This window comes from Amphibalanus amphitrite, unplaced genomic scaffold, assembly GCF_019059575.1.
Source record: "Amphibalanus amphitrite isolate SeventyFive unplaced genomic scaffold, NRLGWU_Aamphi_draft 000573F_arrow, whole genome shotgun sequence".
NCBI lineage: Eukaryota > Metazoa > Arthropoda > Thecostraca > Balanomorpha > Balanidae > Amphibalanus > Amphibalanus amphitrite.
In genome coordinates, this window is record NW_024882067.1 from 338,515 (window position 1) to 362,237 (window position 23,723).

General features: G+C 51.9%; 2 protein-coding genes across 2 annotated transcripts; both read left to right on the forward strand.

Moving 5' to 3' along the window:
- The first annotated feature begins 1,184 nt into the window (after positions 1-1,184).
- On the forward strand, positions 1,185-16,659 carry LOC122394096 (ubiquitin carboxyl-terminal hydrolase 37-like). The gene is made up of 11 exons (XM_043390678.1): positions 1,185-1,272; positions 5,974-6,169; positions 11,034-11,180; positions 11,496-11,948; positions 12,307-12,504; positions 12,850-13,035; positions 13,261-13,455; positions 13,734-13,880; positions 14,208-14,559; positions 15,201-15,466; positions 15,920-16,659. Exons 2-11 carry the CDS (start codon positions 5,976-5,978, stop codon positions 15,969-15,971), a joined length of 2,190 nt encoding a protein of 729 aa, XP_043246613.1. The 5' UTR covers positions 1,185-1,272; positions 5,974-5,975; the 3' UTR covers positions 15,972-16,659.
- A 270-nt stretch (positions 16,660-16,929) lies between these two features.
- On the forward strand, positions 16,930-22,829 carry LOC122394097 (bifunctional purine biosynthesis protein ATIC-like). Its single transcript, XM_043390679.1, has 12 exons — positions 16,930-17,389; positions 17,682-17,729; positions 17,838-18,041; positions 18,332-18,487; positions 18,804-18,936; positions 19,326-19,501; positions 19,977-20,137; positions 20,410-20,568; positions 20,811-20,900; positions 21,111-21,239; positions 21,392-21,823; positions 22,281-22,829. The coding sequence occupies exons 2-12, from the start codon at positions 17,714-17,716 to the stop codon at positions 22,398-22,400; spliced, it is 1,776 nt and encodes a 591-aa protein (XP_043246614.1). The 5' UTR covers positions 16,930-17,389; positions 17,682-17,713; the 3' UTR covers positions 22,401-22,829.
- Positions 22,830-23,723: the final 894 nt, after the last annotated feature.

Below are 23,723 nucleotides of genomic sequence, written 5' to 3' on the forward strand. Positions count from 1 at the left end.
ATGTAGAAATATTGCAGGCAAAAGTTCAACTTTTTCACAAGACGGATGTCTATAAACCTATTCAACGTGTGACAACTCAGCCGGTATTTCGTCGCCTACAGCCCAGCTTTTCCTAGTGACCGATAGAGGCGCTGCTATCGATGTCCGCCCGTGCCGCCTAACGAACGGTAAACGGAGATTGTGGCGTAGCGCCCGGTCCTTCCTTTGTTATCTATTGTCCGTTCACCGTTAGGAATTTCCGGTAAGTCAATAAAGGAGAACACGGGCTAGCGCTTGATTTAGTAGTTCGTAGAGAAAGCGCGGCCCGCGGCCTATCCCGCTCTCCGACAAGATCTTATGGATGAAACGCTGGCATTGCCACTGGCCACAAGCCACTCCCAAAGGTCGGAAACACACCATATGTGCACTTTCACTGAGCTAACTGCAGAACTTTGCCGGGTTTTCTCACTGGGGATGACCTGCGCTCAGACCAGGTCTCTGTAAAATCAGTTGTTTGATAGTGCTGTCAGAAAGATGGCATGGCCGTTCTCATTGTGCTCTGCACGAGCAGAAGATTACCCCCCCCCCCCACCCCACACGCACTGTGTTACACCGACGCCGGGATGCCATCAGATGGCAAGATCATCCATCGACTCCCGAGGCTATGGCTGCCTCCCCCCTCCCTAAATCTAACCATAGAGCTTTGAGTTGATGGAGCCGGAGCTCTATAGCCTTGGATGGAGTCGTAGGGGACATCACTGGGTCACCACGGTGAACGGTCCACGTGGTTGTCAAGGTGAAAAGTGATAGCGACTGTTGGCGCCAAATCACTTGAGAACCAGATTTCAGCAGTTTATGCTGTGGTGCAAAAAGAACTTTAAATTTTGACAAAGTTTGTTGTGATTGTTGTCAGAAAGTAAAACACGTTCGCTATTTCTACCAATTTCATCGTCATATTTTTGTTGGTTATTATTACAAGTAGTTGCTTTTTATTTAGTCGTCAGTTCTACTATGGAATGCGTACTACTCTTAGTGCTGATGATACTATTCTCTTTTTCGCAACTGCTGTTTTTCTCAATCAGGGAAGAATTTCATGATTGTAAAATACGTTTGAAATGAGTGGAATAAAATAAACGCTATGATGAACTTTGCTAGGAATTTTTAAGGTATATATTTCACGAAAAATTGCGCGTCGCAGAATATTTCTCCATCACTTCCCCTCAAAATGGCCGCAGTTTTTCCCGCCGTTGTGTGCGTGTGCCGGCTATCGGAGTAAATATTAATTATTTTTAGGTAAGTGGCTGGTCGTTGTTAATTTCCAATCTGTTTCTGGTATGTTTCATTTTAATTTGGACCGAATATCAGTCTTAAATTTGTCGTATTTCACCGAATATTTTGCCAAGGGAAAATGCCGGTCATCCCGGCGGCGGATTCCAGGGCCCTGTTCGGTCGCTGTTTTTATATCAGCGTGCTGTCGGTTTTCCCCATATAAGGAAGTTATTGCTGGCGCGGCTTGGCCTCTCATTGGTCTAACGAATAGACCACTTAAATTCGACCAATGAGGAGCCAAGAAGCAGCAGCATGGTCGCAGCCTGCTGATAAATAAACGGGGTGCGAACAGAGCTCAGGACAAATCTTCGTATGGCATTTCTTCGTCGCGCAATTCTTCGTCCGCATTTCTTCGTCCGCAAATCTTCGTCGGCGCATTTATTCGTGTCGCATTATTTCGTCTCGCATTTCTTCGTAAGCGCAAATATTCGTAGCGCATTTCTTCGTTTCCGCATTTCTTCGTCGGCGCATTTCTTCGTCAAGCATTTTTTCGTCCACGCATTTCTTCGTCTACGCAAATCTTCGTCCGCATTTCTTCGTCCACGCAAATCTTCGTCTGCGCATATCTTCGTCCGCAAATCTTCGTCCCCGCAAATTTTCGTCCGCAAATCTTCGTCCGCATTTTTTCGTCCACGCATTTCTTCGTCTACGCAAATCTTCGTCCGCATTTCTTCGTCCACGCAAATCTTCGTCCCGGCAAATCTTCGTCCGCAAATCTTCGTCCGCAAATCTTCGTCCGCATTTTTCGTCCACACATTTCTTCGTCCACGCAAATCTTCGTCCGCAAATCTTTGTCTGCGCATATTTTCGTCCGCAAACCTTTGTCTGCGCTATCTTCGTCTCCGCAAACATTCGTCCACAAATGTGGTTCAATAAAACCATGAAGACATATATCAGACCATTGCAAGTGAATGACGAATTTAATGCATGGAATGGATGATCGAAACTTTTGAAGTCAGGTAGATGAGGTCAGTCAGGTGAAGCTATTGTATTTGGGAGCCGACAATTGTAACATTGCATATCATTTGTGTCCCGGACATTCTTTTTTTTCGCGGTCGATGAATGACAATATAATCTCTTGTACCCTCGCCGGCATAGGCGGCGGAACGGGGAGGGCACCGGGGCACCGTTCCCCTCTTTAATTTTGGCCTTTTAACAGTAGCCCTATGGTCGTTGCATGGAAAGAATGGGACTAAAAGTCGGCAGTGCCGTGCCCCCCCCCCCCCCCCCTAATTGAAAGTGTTCCGCCGCTACTGCCCGCCGGACCTATTTGTTTTCTACATACACGCCGGCCGAGGGGGGGGGCGGGTACGACCCCCCATCGCCGTTTCGCCACTGGTGGAGCTAGCGCGTCGCGGAAAAAACGAGCGTGTGCGCCGTTACGAGACGCAGAGATTAATACCCGATTTTAAGGCCTTCTAGGTCAGGGGTCGGCTTACGGCCCGCGGGCCGGATCCGGCCAGGTGGGTGACGGTTGGATCCGGCCCGCGACCATCTGCGGCTGGTATCAGCGGCTTACATCGTGTTCCGGCCCGCGGTTCTTTCAGAAATCGACTCCGATATAAAAGTGACTTAAATGTGCTTTGGCACAATAGTTTTTCCTTCGCACACTTCATGAGTTTATAAACACCATTTGCAGGTTGGGTTCATGTGGTGACCCTTGGTGACCTGACCTGCGAACTGACCTGGTATGACCAGTGACCTCTAATAGCAACATATGTACTAGATAACTGACGCCCTATCGCTGATTTTCGACAAACTCGGTGTTATAGCGCTTTCCCTAGAAGACCCGTGAACGGTGAAATATGTTATCTTTGACCTGACCTGTGACGTCATCGGTGACCCCGAGGTCAATGAAATTTAGCTTCCTTCCACAAATTTGACAGGGCTATCGAACGCCGTTTGAATTTTCCGGATCCGTCCAGTACTTTCGGAGATACGGGGGGGGGGGGGCAAAAAAATGCCCCCATCCTGGAAGGTTAAACGAGTAGACCACGTGAAGCCGCCAAGTGCACGCAGCCAGCAGTCGTTGATGCTGCGCGCAAAAGCTGCTGACCAAATCTTACCGTTGCAAGAATTAGACAAAAACACCCGCAAATGGTGTTTATAAACTCATGAAGTGTGCGAAGGAAAAACTATTGTGCCAAAGCATATTTAAGTCACTTTTATATTGGAGTCGATTTCTGAAAGAACCGCGGGCCGGAACACGATGTAAGTCGCTGATACCAGCCGCGGGCCGAACGTCAGATGGTCGCGGGCCGGATCCAACCGTCATGCCCACCTGGCCGGATCCGGCCCGCGGGCCGTAAGCCGACCCCTGACCTAGAAGGCCTTAAAATCGGGTATTAATCTCTGCGTCTCGTAACGGCGCACACGCTCGTTTTTTTCCGCGACGCGCTAGCTCCACCAGTGGCGAAACGGCGATGGGGGGGGGGGGGGGGGTCGTACCCGCCCCCCCTCGGCCGGCGTGTATGTAGAAAACAAATAGGTCAGGCGAGCAGTAGCGGCGGAACACTTTCAATTAGGGGGGGGGGGCACGGCACTGCCGACTTTTAGTCCCATTCTTTCCATGCAACGACCATAGGGCTACTGTTAAAAGGCCAAAATTAAAGAGGGGAACGGTGCCCCGGTGCCCTCCCCGTTCCGCCGCCTATGCCGGCGAGGGTACAAGAGATTATATTGTCATTCATCGACCGCGAAAAAAAAAGAATGTCCGGGACACAAATGATATGGAATGTTACAATTGTCGGCTCCCAAATACAATAACTTCACCTGACTGACCTCATCTACCTGACTTCAAAAGTTTCGATCATCCATTCCATGCATTAAATTCGTCATTCACTTGCAATGGTCTGATATATGTCCTCATGGTTTTATTGAACCACATTTGTGGACGAATGTTTGCGGAGACGAAGATAGCGCAGACAAAGGTTTGCGGACGAAGATATGCGCAGACAAAGATTTGCGGACGAAGATTTGCGTGGACGAAGAAATGTGTGGACGAAAAATGCGGACGAAGATTTGCGGACGAAGATTTGCGGACGAAGATTTGCGGACGAAGATTTGCCGGGACGAAGATTTGCGTGGACGAAGAAATGCGGACGAAGATTTGCGTAGACGAAGAAATGCGTGGACGAAAAAATGCGGACGAAGATTTGCGGACGAAAATTTGCGGGGACGAAGATTTGCGGACGAAGATATGCGCAGACGAAGATTTGCGTGGACGAAGAAATGCGGACGAAGATTTGCGTAGACGAAGAAATGCGTGGACGAAAAAATGCTTGACGAAGAAATGCGCCGACGAAGAAATGCGGATACGAAAAAATGCGCTACGAATATTTGCGCTTACGAAGAAATGCGAGACGAAATTATGCGACACGAATAAATGCGCCGACGAAGATTTGCGGACGAAGAAATGCGGACGAGGAATTGCGCGACGAAGAATTGCCATACGAAGATTTGTCCGGTTACGCGGCGCCGGTTTGGGCGGGAAAACGTGGTCTTGTTTCACTTGCTTATGAGTGATATTCGTCGCAGTTTTATTTTGTGATGTCCGTACTCTGTTTGCTTCAGCATCCATTGTTATAATAAGAATTATATTTGAACACATGGTGCTGGTTGAATTAGTAGATTCATTGTTTTCTAGTTTGCTGTCCACAAAATGCATAACATTGGTTGTCCACAGGTAGGATATCAACATTAAGTGCTAGTGATTTTTGTTGATAATATCATTATGAATGTGTAGTATTATTTTCAGCTATTTTTTCTAAAATGGTTTATCCTAGGGTTGCTGCTTTGTCCAGCAACAATTGTGGCCGCAGTGATTCACAGTCAAACTGTATTTTTGTATTTAAAATTGTGGGTAATGAAATATAAGTTTCCTTGTAGATGACCAGAAGCTGCATTCTGGCTGTTGGAATCATTGCATGTTGCAAGGGCTTACTTCTACTTGCCCTTGATTTGGATTACTTACTGATTGAAGCAAGCTTACTTGTTACTTCCCCGCGTACGATGTCTCGGACGGCAAAGATTCTACACTGTCCGGCCAATCACGCTCCATAACCGCAGCCGAGCCCCCGCTGACCTTGAACGGGATTGGCCGGACGACATAGAATCTTCGCCGTCCGAGAGACATCGAACGCTGTAGTTATCGAACATTGTAGTTTTCGATCAAAGTGGTGCTTAAAAAATGCATCCAGTGATAATATTGAATATGTACCTACATTGAGTTTGTAACAAGGGTATTTGCAAAAATGTTTTAAAATTGAATCTTGAAAGTTACTATAAGTGAGAATTACCGCACACCCCTCTTAAATTAGGATTTACCTAATCTGGAATGAACATCTAAATAATGATACAAACTGTGGGCTGTATTAGTAATGAACACCCAAGTAATAATACAAACTGTGATGTATTAGTGAGCTGTGTAAACTAGTATTATTTAACTGTGTGATATATGATTTAGGTATTAGTTCTTGCATTTGGAACTCAGCTACTGCAACACTCCACCAAATGATCCAAGTTTGATATATTTCATGATTGCAACTAGGTATTCCACTAGTCAAAAGTGTGATGATATTTAATAGTAACTCCCCTAATTTGTTTTTCATCGTGCATATTACTTAATGTGACTGGCTATAGCTATCACCAACCCATACTTTTCAGGGATGCAATTTACTCCGAGGAATCGGGGCAACACATTCTGGAGGAATGACTACCAGCCTCCAAGAAGGGCGGAGAGAGCTCCCCAAAGCAGGGAGTGGACCACGTGGAACTCGCCCAAGACACACTTCAGCGGCAGACCGAAGTACCAGTACAGAGGCCCCAATGCAAGAGGCTACCACCATGGCAACAATCAGTGGTAAGTGTTTGCTTGTTTGGACAGCCTGTTGAAAGGTGTCCCAAACATTTCTGTCTAGGCCCTAGGTGTCTACAAGTTGTCTGAAAACCTTGTGTGATATTTTATTAGCTAGGACAACCCCAGGTATAATGTGGAATAACCGTTGTAAATTGTAAGTAAACCATGGTAAGTAGACCATTGTATGCACTTATGTTCAATTTACTAAATAATGCTTCAGGGTGTTTACTGTGGTCTTTATTTGAAATATTTGCATTAAAACTTCCCCTATTTACTTATTTCAGTGAGATTGCAAACTTGACCCAAGGTCAGTTACAACAAAAAATAACTGGCTGCATTTGTTTTTAGGCCTTATAGTTACCCACAATTTAAATCTCACATGTGAAGATGATAATAAAAGTAGCTTCAATGTTTGAATGGATGGACTGATGGATGGATGATTGGATGGAGCTTGAGCCTTCACTAGACAGAGCTTGTTGCACAGGCTCTGACCCCATCATCCAATGTGCAGTGCCTGGTTAAGGAATAATCTAGATACCAGTATTAACCCGCGAGTTGCTGGGGGGGGGCGTTAAACGCCCCCACTTTTTTCGCCGGGCCATAGTATAAAAACGGCGCGCCGCAGGCGCGCCAAATTTTGGTTACCTGTAGGGAATTGATCGAAGTTTATTGTGACAAAGTTTCAAAAAAATCGGTCAGAAAATTTTTGAGATATCGAGGTTTTAGTGACGTCATGATTTCTGAGTTTTCGACCAAAAACGGCATATGTTCAAAAAATCATATAAAATCACAGAATAGACATACAGACATGCCGTAAACGCCATTAGACTGCCAATACCATGACCAATCAAATGGCTATCTTCGATTATTGATTATCGCTCCGCATTTTCCATAATCTTGAACTGAATCTTGACAATTTTTCGTGACTACTTCACGACCATGATACATGCATTTCTTAAATTGAACTTTTTGAGCCAAACACGTACACATATGATAAAATGAATGTCACCATCGTGTTCTACGCCCCAAATTACCTATAAAACATGTGTCACAGGCTGCGAATATCAGTTTTGATTTTCGGGTATATGTGCCTACCCGGTTGACCTGACCTTGACCCTGACCTATGCTTGACTGACCCCTACATGGAGCTGACACTCTTGTAGGCCTTATATGATGGATTGTGCACCGTTTGGACAGAGTTTATGACGAGAGGCGCCCATTGCGAAGTCCTGAAGTCCATGCTACTGAAAGCCCGATTTCAGGTGTTTGACCTGACCTTGACCCGACCTGTGACCTCAAAATTCAATTTTAAAGTACTCATCTGAAGCGTCTCGTCGCGCTCTTTCGTTTGCCGCCTCGTGCGTTTCGCTGCGCCTATTGGTTCTCGAGTTATCGGCTGGGGGCGTTTAACGCCCCCCCCCCCAGCAAACGGTGGGTGGCGAAATACCCCAGCAACTGCCGGGTTAACCCGTGCTGTGCTGGTGAGCGTTTTGTACGTGCCCTCCCCCCGGCCTCGGCCATCAGCGGCGCAGCCGGGGTCGAGGCTGTGCAGCCAGTGATCGCACGAGCCGCCGCTCACAGCTCGCGTTCGATCAGCTCGACGTGAGCTTCAGACGCCGCCGGGAGCCACGCCGCTGCCGCGTACTCCAGGGCGCCCCGGACGTAACCGTTGGCAACGGTCCGTAGTTCGCCTCCTGGATGCCCCAGCTGCGACCAGTCAGTTTCCTCAGCTGGGCCGTCCTGGGTTTCACTTTCCGGCGCAGGTTCTTGCAGTGTTCCCCGAAGTGGAGCAGTCTGTCAAAGGTGACTCCTAGGAGTCTCAGGTGCGGGGATCCTTTGACCGATGTTCCGGCCACCTTGATCATGAAGTCCTTGGCGTCATGGGACCACTGGGAGAGCACCAGGGCCTGGGTCTTCTCCCCGGCGATCACCATCTTCCACCTGTTGGCCCACCTGACCATCGTGTCAGCTGCGATCTGGGCTCGTTCTCTCGCCGTCTCAGGTCGTGTTCAGGTCGACGATACAGATCGACCGATATGCAAAATGACTTCAAGGTCAACTTAGTTCGTTCGACGCGTTTTGACGGGAGGAGCACAATGCTGGCAAAAGTATTGTCGTGACTCCCTTGAGTCAAATATATTTGAAGAACATTTTTTTCCGTAAAAGATGGCTATATTTTTAGCACTGGTGGTTAAACCGTTGACTTTGTTGCAAATATGATGACACTCCAGAAAGAGCGGCAAATAAGCTACCGAATGCGCTTTTCCGTGGCGCCGTAGCTCCATTGGCTCCCGAGTTATGCGCTGATTTGTCTAAATTGTTCTATGATTGTTTATGTTTTTGCAAAAACAGTCAAAATTTGACATTTGATGACCTCCGGTGACCTGGCCTGTGACCTAACCAAAAAAAAAAAAAAATAACCGAGTGTTTTCTAGGATATTGAAGCATTATCATTTTTGACGCTCTTTCGAATGCCGCTTGCCGCGTGTCGCTACGTGGCCTAGGAGCCGAGTTAGACGGGGGGGGGGGGTGTGAAAACGCCCCCCCCCCCAGCACGACGCGAGAAACTCAGCCCACCAGCCCGACGCGGGTTAACCCGCGCGGGGCTGGGGGGGGGGGGTAAATTTTACCCCCCCTCGCGAATTTTGGCTATATCTCAAAAACGGCGGCGCGCAGCGCCCAAACTTTCAGTACCTTTTCTTACATCAATTTGACACGTTCCCTGAAAATTTGAGCGAAATCCGTCCGAAAATTTTTGAGAAATTGACGTTTTAGTGACGTCATGTTCGCCATTTTCGCCTCAAAAACGGCAAAATTTCAAACGCCGCTAACATCTTCATTTTTAAAGGAATCAAGACGTAACAAAAAAGGTTATACGTCTTTCTACTTTGTCTATCAAATGGCTATCTCGGTTTTTTGAAAATTTTGGATTTTAGCCCAATTTTTTTTTCAAAAAACTGACTTTTGGGAAAATAGTTATAAAATCCAAAATTTTGAGTGTATCGAAAAAACCGGAATATATGTCAGAGAACTGGTCTATGTGCACCTACATACCAATTTTTAGAAGAATTGGTTAAAAAATGTGGGAGTTATTCAAAGTTTAATGATGTCACGACACACAAAAAAATTTGAAAAAAAGAATTTTTTGGAAGTTCTAGACCTCCTACGGAAACAAAAATAGCACCATTCGATTCGCCGTGAAAAACTGCATCAGATAGACACCTTTTTAGGCCTTAACAACCAACTTCAAAATTTGACCTCACTTGACCTGACCTTGACCTGACCTCGACCTGAAATTCATCCAGAGGTGGTCCATATCACTTATTGAGTGTGCCTATTGAATTCTATGAGTAAAATGACCCATAAAACATGTGTCGCACATGCCCTTTTCTATATTTTGTTTTTGGTGACCTCACCTGACCTGACCTGACCTTGACCTTGACCTCTGAATGATATTGTATGCAACGAATATTGTCTTGGTAGCCTAAGAACACGTTTTGGGCAATCAGTCTCAGTTCATGACTCCATTCTTCGGCAACTACGGTGCAAGGCCGATACTGTAGAAACTTGCAATTTGTACCCTTGACCTGACCTTGACCTTGACCTCAAATTTTAAATAAAGTACATGTTTTTAGTTGTTCGTGATGAGATCTTTCGATTGGCGTTCGAATTTTCCAAATCGGTCCATTAGTTTGGGAGATAACAGGGGGGGGTAAAATTTACCCCCCCCCCCCCCCCAGCCCCGCGCGTTCGGCTGGAGACCCCAGCCCCGCGCGGGTTAAGTGTGCTTGTCAAAGTTGGACATCCAACTCAACTGACTTCAACGGGCAGCGGCTGTTCCCACCAACCGCAGACCATCGCCATCAGGAGTCTCGTGTGTATATCGAGCACTGGAGCGACAGCCCCGAATCTGGCTACCACTGGAGGTTGGGTTCTTGCCACCGGGAACCCAACATTTCTACCAACCGAGCTCTACCAACCGAGCTAGGGGCTGGACACAATGGCTTTTGATTTGAAAGAAATATCAGTCAGCCTAAGAAATGATTTTTTTCTGCTTCAACGGCTATTTTTCTCGTCGCTGTTCAAACCTGAGGGCGATTCTGCTTAAAAATAACCTCAGCGGTCGATGTCCTGTTGGCAAGTAGAAGAAAGCATACGAGCTATCAGAAAGCATACGAAAAAACATCCCAGCACCCCAAGCCAAATTAGGCTCGAAGGAGTCCAGGAATCCTAAAACTCAGTCCCATTCCTATCCACGCGGGCATAAGGAGTTCCACTCTTGGTTACACTGAACAATGCGAGTTGTCGCATTTACCGACACACCTTCTCACTCCCGGCATTGCCCCGACCACACTGAAGCAACTGATTGACGTGGTCGATGAGCTAGCGGCCGCCATGGATCCAATGGAGGTGACGCGCACCGTCTCCAGTCTCCGCAGACGCGCCGCTGTGTGCGTCGAAAGACGAGGAGCTCCTGTGGAGACAGCTTGGGTGGAGGTCGACCAGTAAAGTGTAAAATCAAAATTTCCAAGTTTTGCGGTTATGATGACCTAGAATGCTTACAGGAATATAACATTTTTGCACGTTTCTCAGGTGTTTCAAAAAGAACATTCGGCGAGAAAGACCCTGTAGATAGATATGTCAGGAATAGTGACACGTCCAGACATTTTGGTTAACCTTATAGTTAATAGCCACGTCATCTGTGCTGAACTGAGATGAGTCCTGCTGTTTCTATATGTTCTTAATTTGCCGAATTTTGGTTGAATTGAAGAGTCTGTCTTCCACGTACTTCTGTATCCGATAAAGGCATTTATATGGATAACTGTAGCCTGTACGCAGCTATTTAGTTATGCAATTTTTGTTCCAGGTCTGGGTACAGTAACGGCAACGCCCGCCAGGTGAACGGCGGCTACCGAGGCGAGGGTCCGCCAGGAGGCGGAAGGGGGCGAGGCGGATGGAGGAAGCCCACGTCGAGCTACAGCAGCGGCGGCAAGAGCTATCAGAACGACGACAGGTGAGTTTACTGTTTTTAGCTATATGACTTCACATGTTATTGGGCATTGCTTGTTTGGTGATTAATACAAGATTTAGAGATTGATTAATACAAGTTTTAGAGAGAATTCGAGAGTGAATGCCTGCGACGAGCTAACAAAAACGAATTATCAGATGTGCTCACTACAAACGACACTGGGTAAGTAAACATTCTGTCATTCCACCTGCTCATATGAATCTTACTTGCGGGTTTGCCCCATTCCTGCCCCTGCCTTTCGCTCGATGCTCGCTTTTCCTGCACATTCCTGGACAGCACTGGTGTGTTCCTCTCCGCCAGCGGCTCGCGGTGGCGCTCCCCGCCGCGGCGGCGCTCGTCGCCTCTGCGGGCGCGCGAGAACGAGTCGCCGTCACCGCGCCGGCTGAGCGACGTCTCCCGACGAGGGGATGGCTCGCCGCACCCGTCCGAGGCCAAGCGGCCGCGGCTGTCGCGCTCGGCGGAGCGGGCGCCCAGCTGCCCGGACCGCGCCGACAAGGAGAACACGGAGCGGCTGCAGGCGGCCGGCGCCGGCTCGCGGCGCTTCTACGGCGACTCGGCCGACGCCGGCGGCTCGCGGTTCGCCGCCAGCCAGCAGATGCGGCCGCCGCCGTCGCCTCGCAAGTCCGGCGAGGGCGGCAAGAGCCATCAGCTGTACGGCGGTAAGGCGCAGACGGCCAGCCGCGACCTGCAGCTGATCCCGGCCATCCGGCCGATCGACTCCGACAAGAACGGCAAGGACCCGCTCTACATCGGGTGAGTGCCGCTCTGCTCCCCACTCGCCTCCAGCTGGGTGATGAGTTGTACATGAAATGCGACTTCCAGCTGTGTGATGTTCTTGTGTTCATGTTCACAATGCTCGCCGCATTGGATTCATTCATTCATTCATGCATTCATGCATTCATTGTTTTAATTTTATGCTTAAAAGGTCATTACAATTACTTGTACCACGCCAGTACAGAATAACTTCAGATGTGTTAGGTACCAGACGCATGACGGCGTGTTTGCAATGTCGTTTAGTCTATTTTCAATGACGTACAGCCGGCCAGGATCCCCCAACAGCTGAACACCCTGCAACAGGTCGAGCTGACTAACCCGTGTTTGTTTTCCGCAGCCTGCCGAACTACGGGAACTCCTGTTATCAGAACGCCACCCTGCAGTCGCTGCTGGGCCTGCGGCCGTTCCTCAGCGAGATGGTCTCCCTGATCTCGGGCCCGGGCGAGAGCGGCCAGTGCCGCACGCTGCGCGCCGTCGCCAAACTGATGGTGCTGCGCCAGAAGGCGCTCAGCAAATCGGTCTCGAGCCACCTCAAGTGAGTGCAGTTTGGGGCTTATTTGTAGGGCGGTGGTAATAGTTACACAGGGAATCGTCATATAAGTTGTTGGGAAATGGGCTGGGAGGTGGGATGTGTTCGTTATACCTGATTAAAGCGATGATGTAAATTTTGGCCCTTGGCAGTCTCTGGCTGTGACGATGCCCTATGCTGCTTGCTACGCGCGAGTTGTGGGGTGGATTATGTGTGCCAGGGGTGGCATACACATGACATTGTGGCGATACAGCAGATGACCGTCCGGCCTTTCCTTACTACAGTATATGACCGCCGCCCCCACCCCACCCAGCCGCAGTGACCTGACCGCCCCCCCCCCCCATGCCGCAGCGATCTGCGTGATGTGTTCGCCGAAATCGACCCGGCGTTCCGAGGCACCGAGATGCAGGACGCGAACGAGTTCCTGCTGCGGCTCCTGGACACGATGAAGGACGAGATAGATGCGCGACGGCCGGCCGACAACCCGGTGCGAGACAACTTCCAGTACCAGACGGTCGAGAGCTACATGTGCACCAAGTAAGTACCGGACAGGGTTTGATTTGCGGCGTCTTGGTTGAGTATGCTTTTGCTCTGGCAGGTCCAGTGAAGATCATAGCTTACGTAGCTTTCGTAAAATATCCGTTTGTCATGCCTGTATACTGAATTTGTTATGGTAGTAAATGCGTGTTGGATATGTGTTAGAGACTGTGTCTGAGTGGAGATTATTCTTTCATAACCCTGGCCCTCGCTCTCCCCGCGCAGGTGCCATGAGACGGTCCTGAAGCGGCAGGAGAACATCAGCTGGTTTGTGAGCGTGCCGCGCCGTCAGGGCACCGAGGCGCCCACTCTGCAGGACGCGCTGCGGCTGAGCATGCGACCCGACCGGCGCGAGCTGCTCTGTCAGCACTGCCGCCACGACGAGTGCCGCGTCACCACGAAAATCAGCCAGCTGCCAAGGTGAGGCGCCGTCTGCACTCTACCGTAGATCACAGCCCTTTGTACAATTTTACTGCAGTGCAGTGAATATGCTCTTACTTCATTAGTTATCATGTGTGAGGGATAGCACGCTTGTTGTACCTGCCCTGTGCCAGTCCAATCGGAAATCGTAGATGACGGCCTGCATTCACAATGCCTGCTTATGTTTGTGAGCTTCGCGGAATCGCGAGCATCAAGCTGTTTTTTTTTTTATTCCATGATAGGCTGACTGGTGACTGACTGATTGCTGTTTTTGGCAGGACGCTGATCCTCCAGCTCAACCGGTACGTGTTCCTGGGGGAGGAGTCGAAGAAGATCTGTGCCAACGTCGGCATTCCCAAGTTTCTCTCGCTGAACGAGTACGTGGCGGACGACGTCACACGGCCTCCCGAGTGGAAGTGCACCAAGTAAGTGGCATTGAAATCTTTTGTTATCACCTTACTAAGTTGAAGGCTTGCGGGTAACAGCTGGCAGACTGGCGAAGTTGACCTGGGTGGCCGATTCTGTAAGGCCGAAGGCGTCAGCTGTAATGTCAATGACAATGTGTGACTGGGTTGGCTTGATGGGGAGCATTAACACATGGAAAGTCTGATCGTATCTTGTGATAGAAGTTTTCGTACCGGCAATTATTTGTCTGTATGGCGAAACGGTCGGAGATGAAATCTCGTATGCCACCTGGTTCACAAAAAGGTGCTAAATGTAACACGCTGCCGCCCCTCCCGGAATGTTTCCAGGCCTTCCCTGTGCTCCCTCTCCGACTTCGAGGAGTCGGAGGCGCCCAGCTCGGGTCCGTCGCCGCCGCCGGCCGCCCGAGGGCCGTCACCGGTGCCGGCCGCCACCGCCGCCGCCCTGCCGGAGTCCGCCGCCGCCGGCTCGCCGGTGTCGGCCGGAGCCGCGGCGCCGGCGCGTCCCCCGTCACCAGTGGCCGCTGCCGAGCCGCCGCCGCCAGCGCAGGCCGAGCTGGTGGTGCTGGACGCCGACTCCGAGTCCAAGCCGGCGCGGACCCGCGAGGATGAGGATCGAGAGCTCCAGGAGGCCATCATGCGGTCGCTGGAGGAGGGAGAGCCGGCCGACGCCTCGGAGCAGGTCAGTGATTCGGACGGCTTGTCAGGCATGTGAACTGCGGACTGCAGGCTGCTAGCGACTACTGTTATTGATGATTTTTGGCTTTATTTCTTTTATGTGGCTTTTCACTAGGCTTTTTGTCATTTCTTTCCGTTTTGCTCCCGGTACACTACGCTGCACTCGGGACAGCGGCTCTGAAGACTGCGGACCGTCCCACCTCGCCGATCCGCTCAGTGGGTTGGTGTCTAGTGCATGGATGTTTTAAATGCATGACTAGATGCTTACTCATTGATCGTGTCGGCCGTTCTACCAGGACTGGACACTACTGCCAGGACACACGGCTGGGTCGGCACGCTGCAAATGCCCACCCAGAACTTTTGTACACGCGAGGCCTATACATGATGCGAATTACGAATATTTGTGGCTCTTGATAGTTGATTCTGAACATGTGTATTGAGTGTCGTGGTAAGGCCGCGAAAGAACCCGGCTGCAGCGTCTGTCGTGCATTGGCCTAGTCATAGTCCTCGCTCACCATTCGAGTCGTAATAACCGCGCTATCGACGCGCCTAAAGCCCCCAGCCGGCAAACCCTCGTCCGAGCGCTGTCTCAATATGTGTTTGATGTGTGACTATACGTCATGCGCTCTGCTCTGTGACCGGCAGGCACGCCTCTCTGAGTTCTGCGTCGAAGACGACCAATCCCTCTGTTCGGTGGACCTGGCCGGGGACTTCACCTACCGGCTGGTGGGCGTCGTCAGCCACTACGGCGGCGCCACACACTCTGGGCACTACGTGTCGGATGTGTACAGCGTCGGCAGGGACAGGTGGTTCCACTACGACGATCGGCGCGTCAGCTGTGTGGACGAGGCCGACGTTCTGGGCGAAGCCGGACACCAGAGGAACGGCTACATCTTCTTCTACCTGCACAAGTGAGTGATGTGACGGACGGGAGTGGGTGGGTGGTTCGGTCCCGGGGGTGGGAAAATAACCAATGGTCGAGTCGAATGGTTGAATTGTTCACTTCAGTGACGACGTGTCTGTCGAAAGATCGACTACAAAGATCGGTCAGGTTTTCTTTCGAAGAACCACCTCGAACTGCTGTATTGCTGAAAAGGTGCAGCCGATAACAAACAGGGATTTTATCATTTGCAAACCCATCAGCTGTTAAATGCATGCAATGCAGGATTGGAAAATTACATTCATTCCAGTTTTCGTGGTTCTGGTACTCGCCCTTTTGCTCTGGGTGTGGCGCACCCTTTACCTACTCGCTGTGCTCACCCCGCCCCCTGTTAGACACTAGCGCTCGTAATGCTACTCTGCTCCGCTGGCTGTGAGCGTGGCTCACCCTTTACTGACCGGGTCCCGCGCTGTCTGTCCGGCAGAGACCTCTGTAACCAGGTGGTCAGCGTGGAGGGCGCCGGCGGGTCGCTGTGACCGGCGCGGCAGGGAACACAGGGTGACCGCAGCACCGGCGGCCGGCGGCCGAACGCCACCGACCGCCTCCGTGCGTATGGGTGTGTGTGTGTGTGGCTGCGTGTGCGTGTGTGGGTGTAAATCGTGTATGTTGATAAAATCCGGGTGTATTGTATGAACTGAGAGTCAAGGTACGAGAAGAGCTATGGTCTTCAAAGATGCGCGAAGAGCTATGGTCCTATGATAGTGTGCTACTCCTGCGTTCGCCGCGGCTGAGAGGTCTGGCTGGCGGCGCCGTGAGGCTCGCGCGGCCCGGCGGCCGCCGCGGGTCGGGTCCACGATCTGTGTCGCGCGTGCGTATGTCTGATTCGTTGTATCGGCGGCCTCCGGTAACTGCTATGCAGTGGCCGGCGCTGGGCGCGCCCGATACTGTGCTCTGTGTCTCTGTGAAGTGTATATAAGCGCGGCGACGAGGCCCCGCCGGCGCTGTACAAAAGACAATCGGCTCCATTCCGCGGCTGGCAGGCAGGGTGGGGTGTGAGTCGCCTCCTGCGCCGCCCACCCGTCCCGGGCGGCGCATGGAATCTGTACCTGACAGGCGGCCGCCGACGCCGGCAGAAAAGCTACCCACTCCGCCCAGTTTCGCTACATTTCCCAGTCTCATGCCACCGCACGGAGAACGTAAAGATAAATATACGTTTGTGGTTGATTTGTTGTTTTTGGATGGCCGTTTCTTTCGAATGACCCTAATTTGGCTGCATCACCGTTATTGATAGGTACTGTCTTACCGCTTGCCAGCATACAAATATAGATTGCGTGCATAGGTTCAAAACCTAAGAACACTTCGACCGACCGCATGGTAAAAACGGTGTTCCAGATGGCTTGCCTAGAATGACACACGAGACATTGCCGGAAACGAAGAAATCACGCGGTCAGGCGGACACTCGTATGAGCCTGACGAGCTCGGATGAATTCTGACGGGCACTTCGGACGGGAGCGTGGGCAGAGGTTGTAAGACGGTGGTGGACGGGTCGCCGGAGGTGAAGTTCAAACGCCTCCTCACGACTCACGTTACAACTCGACATTGTCCCCATCCCTCACCCCCTCCTTCCAGAGCACAGTCGTTCATGGAGACAGCGTCTGTATATTTCCAGCGATAACCCACGCCTGCAGCCGCTCGTTCCAGCACTCGCCCCATTCCCGGTTACTGCCCTCCGCCCGTTGTCTCGCGTCTACCCGCGTGTGGCGCGGGGACAGCCCCGGGTCGGCCGGCCGGTCGGGCAGGCCCGCAGTCTCCGAGGGCGTCTGAAGGACAGCCGAGGGGGCGTACACAACCGGCCACGTGCACACGGCGTGCGGAGAGGCGGACCGGCCGGCCGGCCGAGCGCCAGTGAGCCGGTGTGATCAGGTGCGGGAGCGGTGCCCCGGACGGAGCTCGGGTGAGTGCAGGCCGACCGGCCGGGGACTGTTGGATTCATCGGCTGCTTCTCAATTTGAATTGATCGATACGTTGCGTAAACATTTTCACGACTTTTTTATCTTTACAGGAAAGGTCGGCTGGTTATTGTTCTCAGCTACGGGGAAGATTGATCTAGCGAAAAGGGACTAGGGCTGCTATTAGTTATTTGTGTTTTGAAAGAAAAAAAAACATTTCATCATCTTGGACATCGCTTGCCATTCGTAAAGTAAAATAAGTTCCCATAGTAATGATATGTATTTCTCCTTTTCCAGCTGCTTACGAGTGAAACGCAGAAGGGAACACAATGGCTAAACCTATCGGTAAGCTCAGATTCTTCGCTCGCCATTTACTCTAGCATTTCGTTGCTGTTTCTGTTGCTGTTTTGGTTTGTTATCCCTTCCCCGGTAACCCCCTTCCCTCTCCTACAGCGGTGCTCAGCGTGTCTGACAAGCGCGGGGTGGTGGAGCTGGCGGCCGGGCTGGCCGGCGCCGGCCTGTCTCTGGTGGCTTCCGGCGGCACCGCGGCGGCCCTCCGCGCCGCAGGCGTGGCCGTCGAGGACGTGTCGACCGTCACCGGAGCGCCAGAGATGCTCGGCGGGCGAGTAAAGACCCTCCACCCGGCCATACACGCTGGTAAGGAGCACCGCGCCGCGCGACGACGAGATGGACTGTGTGGCGGGACTGGAGAAGGATAAACGGAGATGGGCTGGAAACGACGGCGCTGAGCCAGAGTCGAGATGCATTGGACAGATATGAGCACCACAATAACGATAAGTGGGTTGGGTCATCTATAAAATTCTGGCTTCGGCGTTATACGCTACACAATATAGCGATTGAGTTCCGGTCCGGTCCTGCTCCTCGCGCACCTGTTTCATGTACTTGTGCTTGTGGTAAATGGTCCATGTGTGTTGCTCGATTTGCAGGTATCCTGAGCCGCCTGGACGAGGGAGACCAGCGCGACATGCAGGCTCAGGGCTACCGGATGATCAGCGTGGTGGTGTGCAACCTGTACCCGTTCTCGGAGACTGTGGCCAGGCCGGGCGTCACCGTCCCCGAGGCCATCGAACAGATCGACATCGGTGGGTGGCTAATTCGTCGGCGGGTGGCCAACTATCCGTGGACCGGGTTATCAGTACCTAGTGTTCATTTTTATGCATCCACATTAGTCGTCGCAGTCAAGCCAACTGCAATTGAATACGTAGCCACGCTGGCGCCGGTTCCGAAATGCAAAGATTAGGTTACGACAAAAAAAAAAAAGATCCCGAAGAAAAATGACTGAAGAGTGAATTATTCAATAAGGGAGGGATAATAACGTAGAAAATTGAAGATGTCTTGTTCATGAATTCATTTCTATTTCCGTTTTATTCAAATGTTCTCCCATGTTTCTGCCATCAGGGGGCGTCACCTTGCTGCGGGCGGCTGCCAAGAACCACGCTCGGGTGGCGGCCGTGTGTGACCCGGACGACTACGAGGCCGTGCTCGCCGAGGTCAAGGCGTCGCCCAGCGGAGACACCACGCTGGAGACCAGGTCAGTGGGCGGGATGTGGGGGGGGGGGCAGAGCTGCGCCTTTGAGATGACCTCCCGGCCGATCTGTGCCGGTCGTGGGAGGGGGGGGGGGGAGGGGCAGAACAGGAGTGGCGCCCGGCTGTGCACAGTTCAGCAGCTGGCTTCACGACCATATAATCATAAATCGGGAGAACTACCACCATAAATCGGGAACTTACTATCTGAAAGGTGAAGTATTTCTTTCCAGTCCACAGCTTTCTTCCACTTAATCGTTTTTATTGTCATGTCTGATTGTCAAAGATGCCAGCAAATGGCCAGTAAACAATACGTCGCCGATATTCTGTCGGCTGTCCTTTTATCGCAGCGATGACTGACGTCTCCCCCCCCCCCCCCGCCGCCGCCGCCGACAGACAGCGGCTGGCGCTGAAGGCGTTCCTGCATACTGCGCGGTACGACGAGGCCATCTCGCACTACATGTGCCACCAGCTGGCGGAGCCGCGCACCGCCATCACCCTGCGCTACGGCATGAACCCGCACCAGAAGCCGGCGCTGCTGTACGGAGGCGACGGCCACCTGCCGCTGACGGGTAGGTTAATATGTATTAGCACCTCAGGCCACCTGCCGCTCACCGGTGGGTTACGGTATCCCACTGCCGCTCACCGGTGGGTTACGGTATCCCACTGCCGCTCACCGGTGGGTTACGGTACCTCACTGCTGCTCACCGGTGTGTTATATCAGCACCTCAGGCCTCCTGCCGCTCACCGGTGGGTTACGGCACTACGGCGAACTGGTCAGTCAACTCGCCTTCTGCCGCTTATCGCCTTACTGCTTTCTTCCGTTTACTGCTTATTGCTCAGGGTCGCAGATGGCATGATGGGTATAGGTGTACCTTATGCCGTCTGGCGTCTACCTTTGATAAGCTCACCGTTCACAAGACACGATGTCAAATCAAAACGTGACCGAGCCTGCCACATCACCTCATCTTCCGTGCTAGGAGAGAGAGCAACGAGCTATCAGATGCGCGCCTTCTGTGACCTGATCCACGGGTTACCCGCCGCCAGTGCTGAACGGCTCTCCGGGCTACATTAACCTGCTGGATGCGCTCAACGGCTTCCAGCTGGTGCGCGAGCTGACCGAGGCCCTGGCGCTGCCGGCGGCCGCCTCGTTCAAACACGTCAGCCCGGCCGGCGCCGCCGTCGGCCTGCCCCTCACAGAGACGGAGGTGAGGAGCCGGGAGGACGGGTTTTTACACTGAAACTGGGGCTAGTTACCGGAAGGTCTGGCCCTCCCAGAGACGGAGGCGAGTCGCCGAATGGAGCAGCTCTCAGAGAGACATTGAGGGCAGTCGCCGTTCGAAATACATATGTAGGTACTGTGATTTCTCACAGGCGACATCTGAGTCTAGTCTGAGGGTGGGAGGTGTGGTAGCGGCATGGGAAAATCTATAAATCGTTACACCCCCGACTCCCGACCGTCACTGAGTCTCTCCCTCAGGCCAAGGTGAACATGGTGTCGGACGTGGCTGACGCGCTCACGCCGCTGGCGGCCGCGTATGCGCGCGCGCGCGGCGCCGACCGCATGTCGTCGTTCGGCGACTTTGTCTCGCTCTCTGAGCGGTGTGACCTGGCCACGGCGCGGCTGATCGGCCGGGAGGTGAGGGGCGCGGGGACACGGAGACCATCAGCCACCCTACTGGGTACGGCGTCCGGGAAAATAACCTTTCATGCTATGAAAAATTGAATAATAATTTGAACGTGCGAATCACGTGATGTTTGTTTTTGCTAGTGATATTCCGAGTACGACTCCCTTCGGAAAACGATTATTGCCGAAATGCTGAGCACAAGGATGAGTTCGTTACCTTGCAGATTACCATGGCAATATTCCCCCTCACGCAGGTTTCTGACGGTGTTATTGCTCCCGGCTACACGGATGAAGCTCTTGAGGTCCTGAAGAAGAAGAAAGCCGGAAAGTATTGTGTACTTCAGGTCAGTCTGGCATTCATCGTTAACCCCTTCGCCTCGTTTACGTTGAATTTCTTCGGGATGTCCGAATCATATTGATGCTGATGGGTAACTATACTCGCCGAGGAACTGCTTGTTGACATCAATGCTGAGGAGCGTTATGCCATGGAAATCGGAATACCTACGAGGGCGGGCATCATCTGTTCAGTACATGACAGCGCCGGCTGTTCTCAGATGGACCCCGCGTACAAGCCGCCGCAGATGGAGACTCGAACCGTGTACGGCCTGCGGCTGGTGCAGGCGCGCAACGACGCCCTCATCGGCCGGGACATGTTCACCAACGTCGTCTCGGCCAACAAAGAGGTAATGCATGGGAATAGCGTAGGCTATCAGCCTGCTTTAGCTGTGTACGAACTTAAACATTGAATAACCCATGCTTTGCCCATATGCATGAATAAAAATAGTAACCACCAATGCCTTGACTTCCACCCTCTCTTCCCCTCTCGGTCGGCCAGCTGCCGGAGTCGGCCGTGCGGGACCTGATCGTGGCCACCATAGCTCTCAAGTACACCCAGTCCAACAGCGTGTGCTACGCGCGCGACGGTCAGGTGATTGGTCTGGGCGGCGGCCAGCAGTCGCGCATCCACTGCACGCGCCTGGCCGGCGACAAGGCCGACCGCTGGTGGCTGCGGCACCACCCAGCCGTGCTAGGACTCCAGTTCGTAGCCGGCACCAAGCGCGCCGACGTGGCCAACGCCGTCGACAACTTTGTCGGCGACACGGTGGGCAAGGACATGAGCCGCGCGCAGTTCACGCGGCTGCTGGAGGCGGAGCCGGCCGAGCTGACCGCTGACCAGCGGCGCGACTGGGTCGGCCAGCTGCGCGGCGTGGCCGTCAGCTCGGACGCCTTCTTCCCGTTCGAGGACAACGTGCACCGGGCGCGCCAGGTCAGTGCTATTCGCAGCTGATTAATCATTAAAGCGGTGGTGGTGCACGGTATCAGTGTTCAGAATAAAACGGGCCAAATTTATTTCCTTCCAAATTCTAAAAAAGAACTCGTGTCCTTTTGATCTTCAATTATAGGACGGCGAACTGTCGAGCATTATCCCGCAATGCCCGGAATAAATCGGTCTGCTTTTCCTTTATCGTACGTACAGACCTGTCAATAGCATTGACCTATAATAAGTACCATTGTTACCATCGTTAGAGAATAATTTTGATGATAGAGCGAATCTTCTTATTTTTACACATAACAAATGCGGATGTACTGATCATGCGTCGCGTCATACTGCCGAAGCGTCCAACTAAGTAAACATGTCTCGTACTATGTGGTGCCGTTCTCTGTTCGTACGATGCCGCCCACGTGAGTAGTCCGTGATCTGACCTCGTCCTGTTTCTGGCCAGTCTGGCGCCGACTATATCGCCGCGCCGGCCGGCTCGGTCAACGACGCGGCGGTTACGGCGACCGCTGACGCGCACGGGATGGTGATGGTGCACACGGTCACGCGCCTGTTCCACCACTGACCACGCCACCGCCCGGGAGACTCCGAGAGAGACAAAAAGACAACGCCGAGTCTCCTACACCAACCAGTGCTGCCCTTTTGCACGTTTTGGCCTTACAGTATTCATCGATGATAGCCGATAGGATGGTAGGTTTCTACTGCCTATCGAATTGTTGATAGCTTATGCGATTGTACATAGGACCGATTCTCCCGTTATTCCAATAAACCTAAGGATATTTAGCACCGATTGGCGAAAATATCGCCACATTGTAGTTCAATTTCTTACGCAAGCATTGGATATATGTATGACGGTAGGTAGCGTATATGCTTCCATTTATAGTGCCATAGCCAATCCACATTGTTTTGTATTCTCAGCTCCAGCATTCACAAGTCACAACCGCGCAGAAATGATGTCCAATTGTCATTCGTGAATAGAGTGGTTTATGCTAAACTTATTGTTTTATGAACGAATACACAGTGAAGATGCTTGCACTAAATAACAGGAAAAAAATTGAACGACTACCTAATGTAACGAATATAATACGAAGGTACGGGTGTGACGTCCTACAAGAATGTGCTTACGATGCCGGGCTGGTATAACGCGATATAATTTTTTATTGTGTAACTATTGCATGCTACGACTTACGATATGCCGGGATCGTGTTGACGGGAGGTAGCAGAGCAGGTCCAAAGTCGACCGTAGCTAGGGTCGCGTAGCTACCTACGCGTAGGCACCTACCTACGCGTAGGTGCCAAACGCGACACTAAGCGGTTTACACTCTTAACCGCCGTCACAAAAGCGGCCTAGAATACTATCACCAATCAGTATGATTAGGTAGTTTCCCACGATCCACAGACCGCGCTAAAGTAATCAGTACTCGTGCTCGCGAGTGGAAAACCTAGCCGGGATTCGAACCCGGGCCCTTTTGCACCGAAGCCGGACGCCCTAATCGACTGCGCTAAAAGGCCTGCTGCCAGATGTGACGTCACTGAGCGAACTAAACCATACCTCAACAGCCTAGGGCGAAATTGCTAATCGTACGACGCTGTAAACAAGACCGACAGTACGAGGCTGGAGTAACCTTGCTTTGTTTCTTGCTAACAGAGGGTTCGAGTGGGCAGTGGATAGCAGTTTGAAGACCATTCCAGGTTGTAATCAAATGAAATGGGCAGAAACAGGAATGATTCTTCGGGGAGCGGAGGTGGCCGCGCGCACTTCACGCCGATCGACACCTACAGGAAGCAAATAGGTAGGTTTCGGACGTAATTTAAGGCGACACTCGTCACTCATTCAGCCAGTCATTCAGCCACTTTGGCCAGGCTCACTGTAACAGGCCCCAGAAAC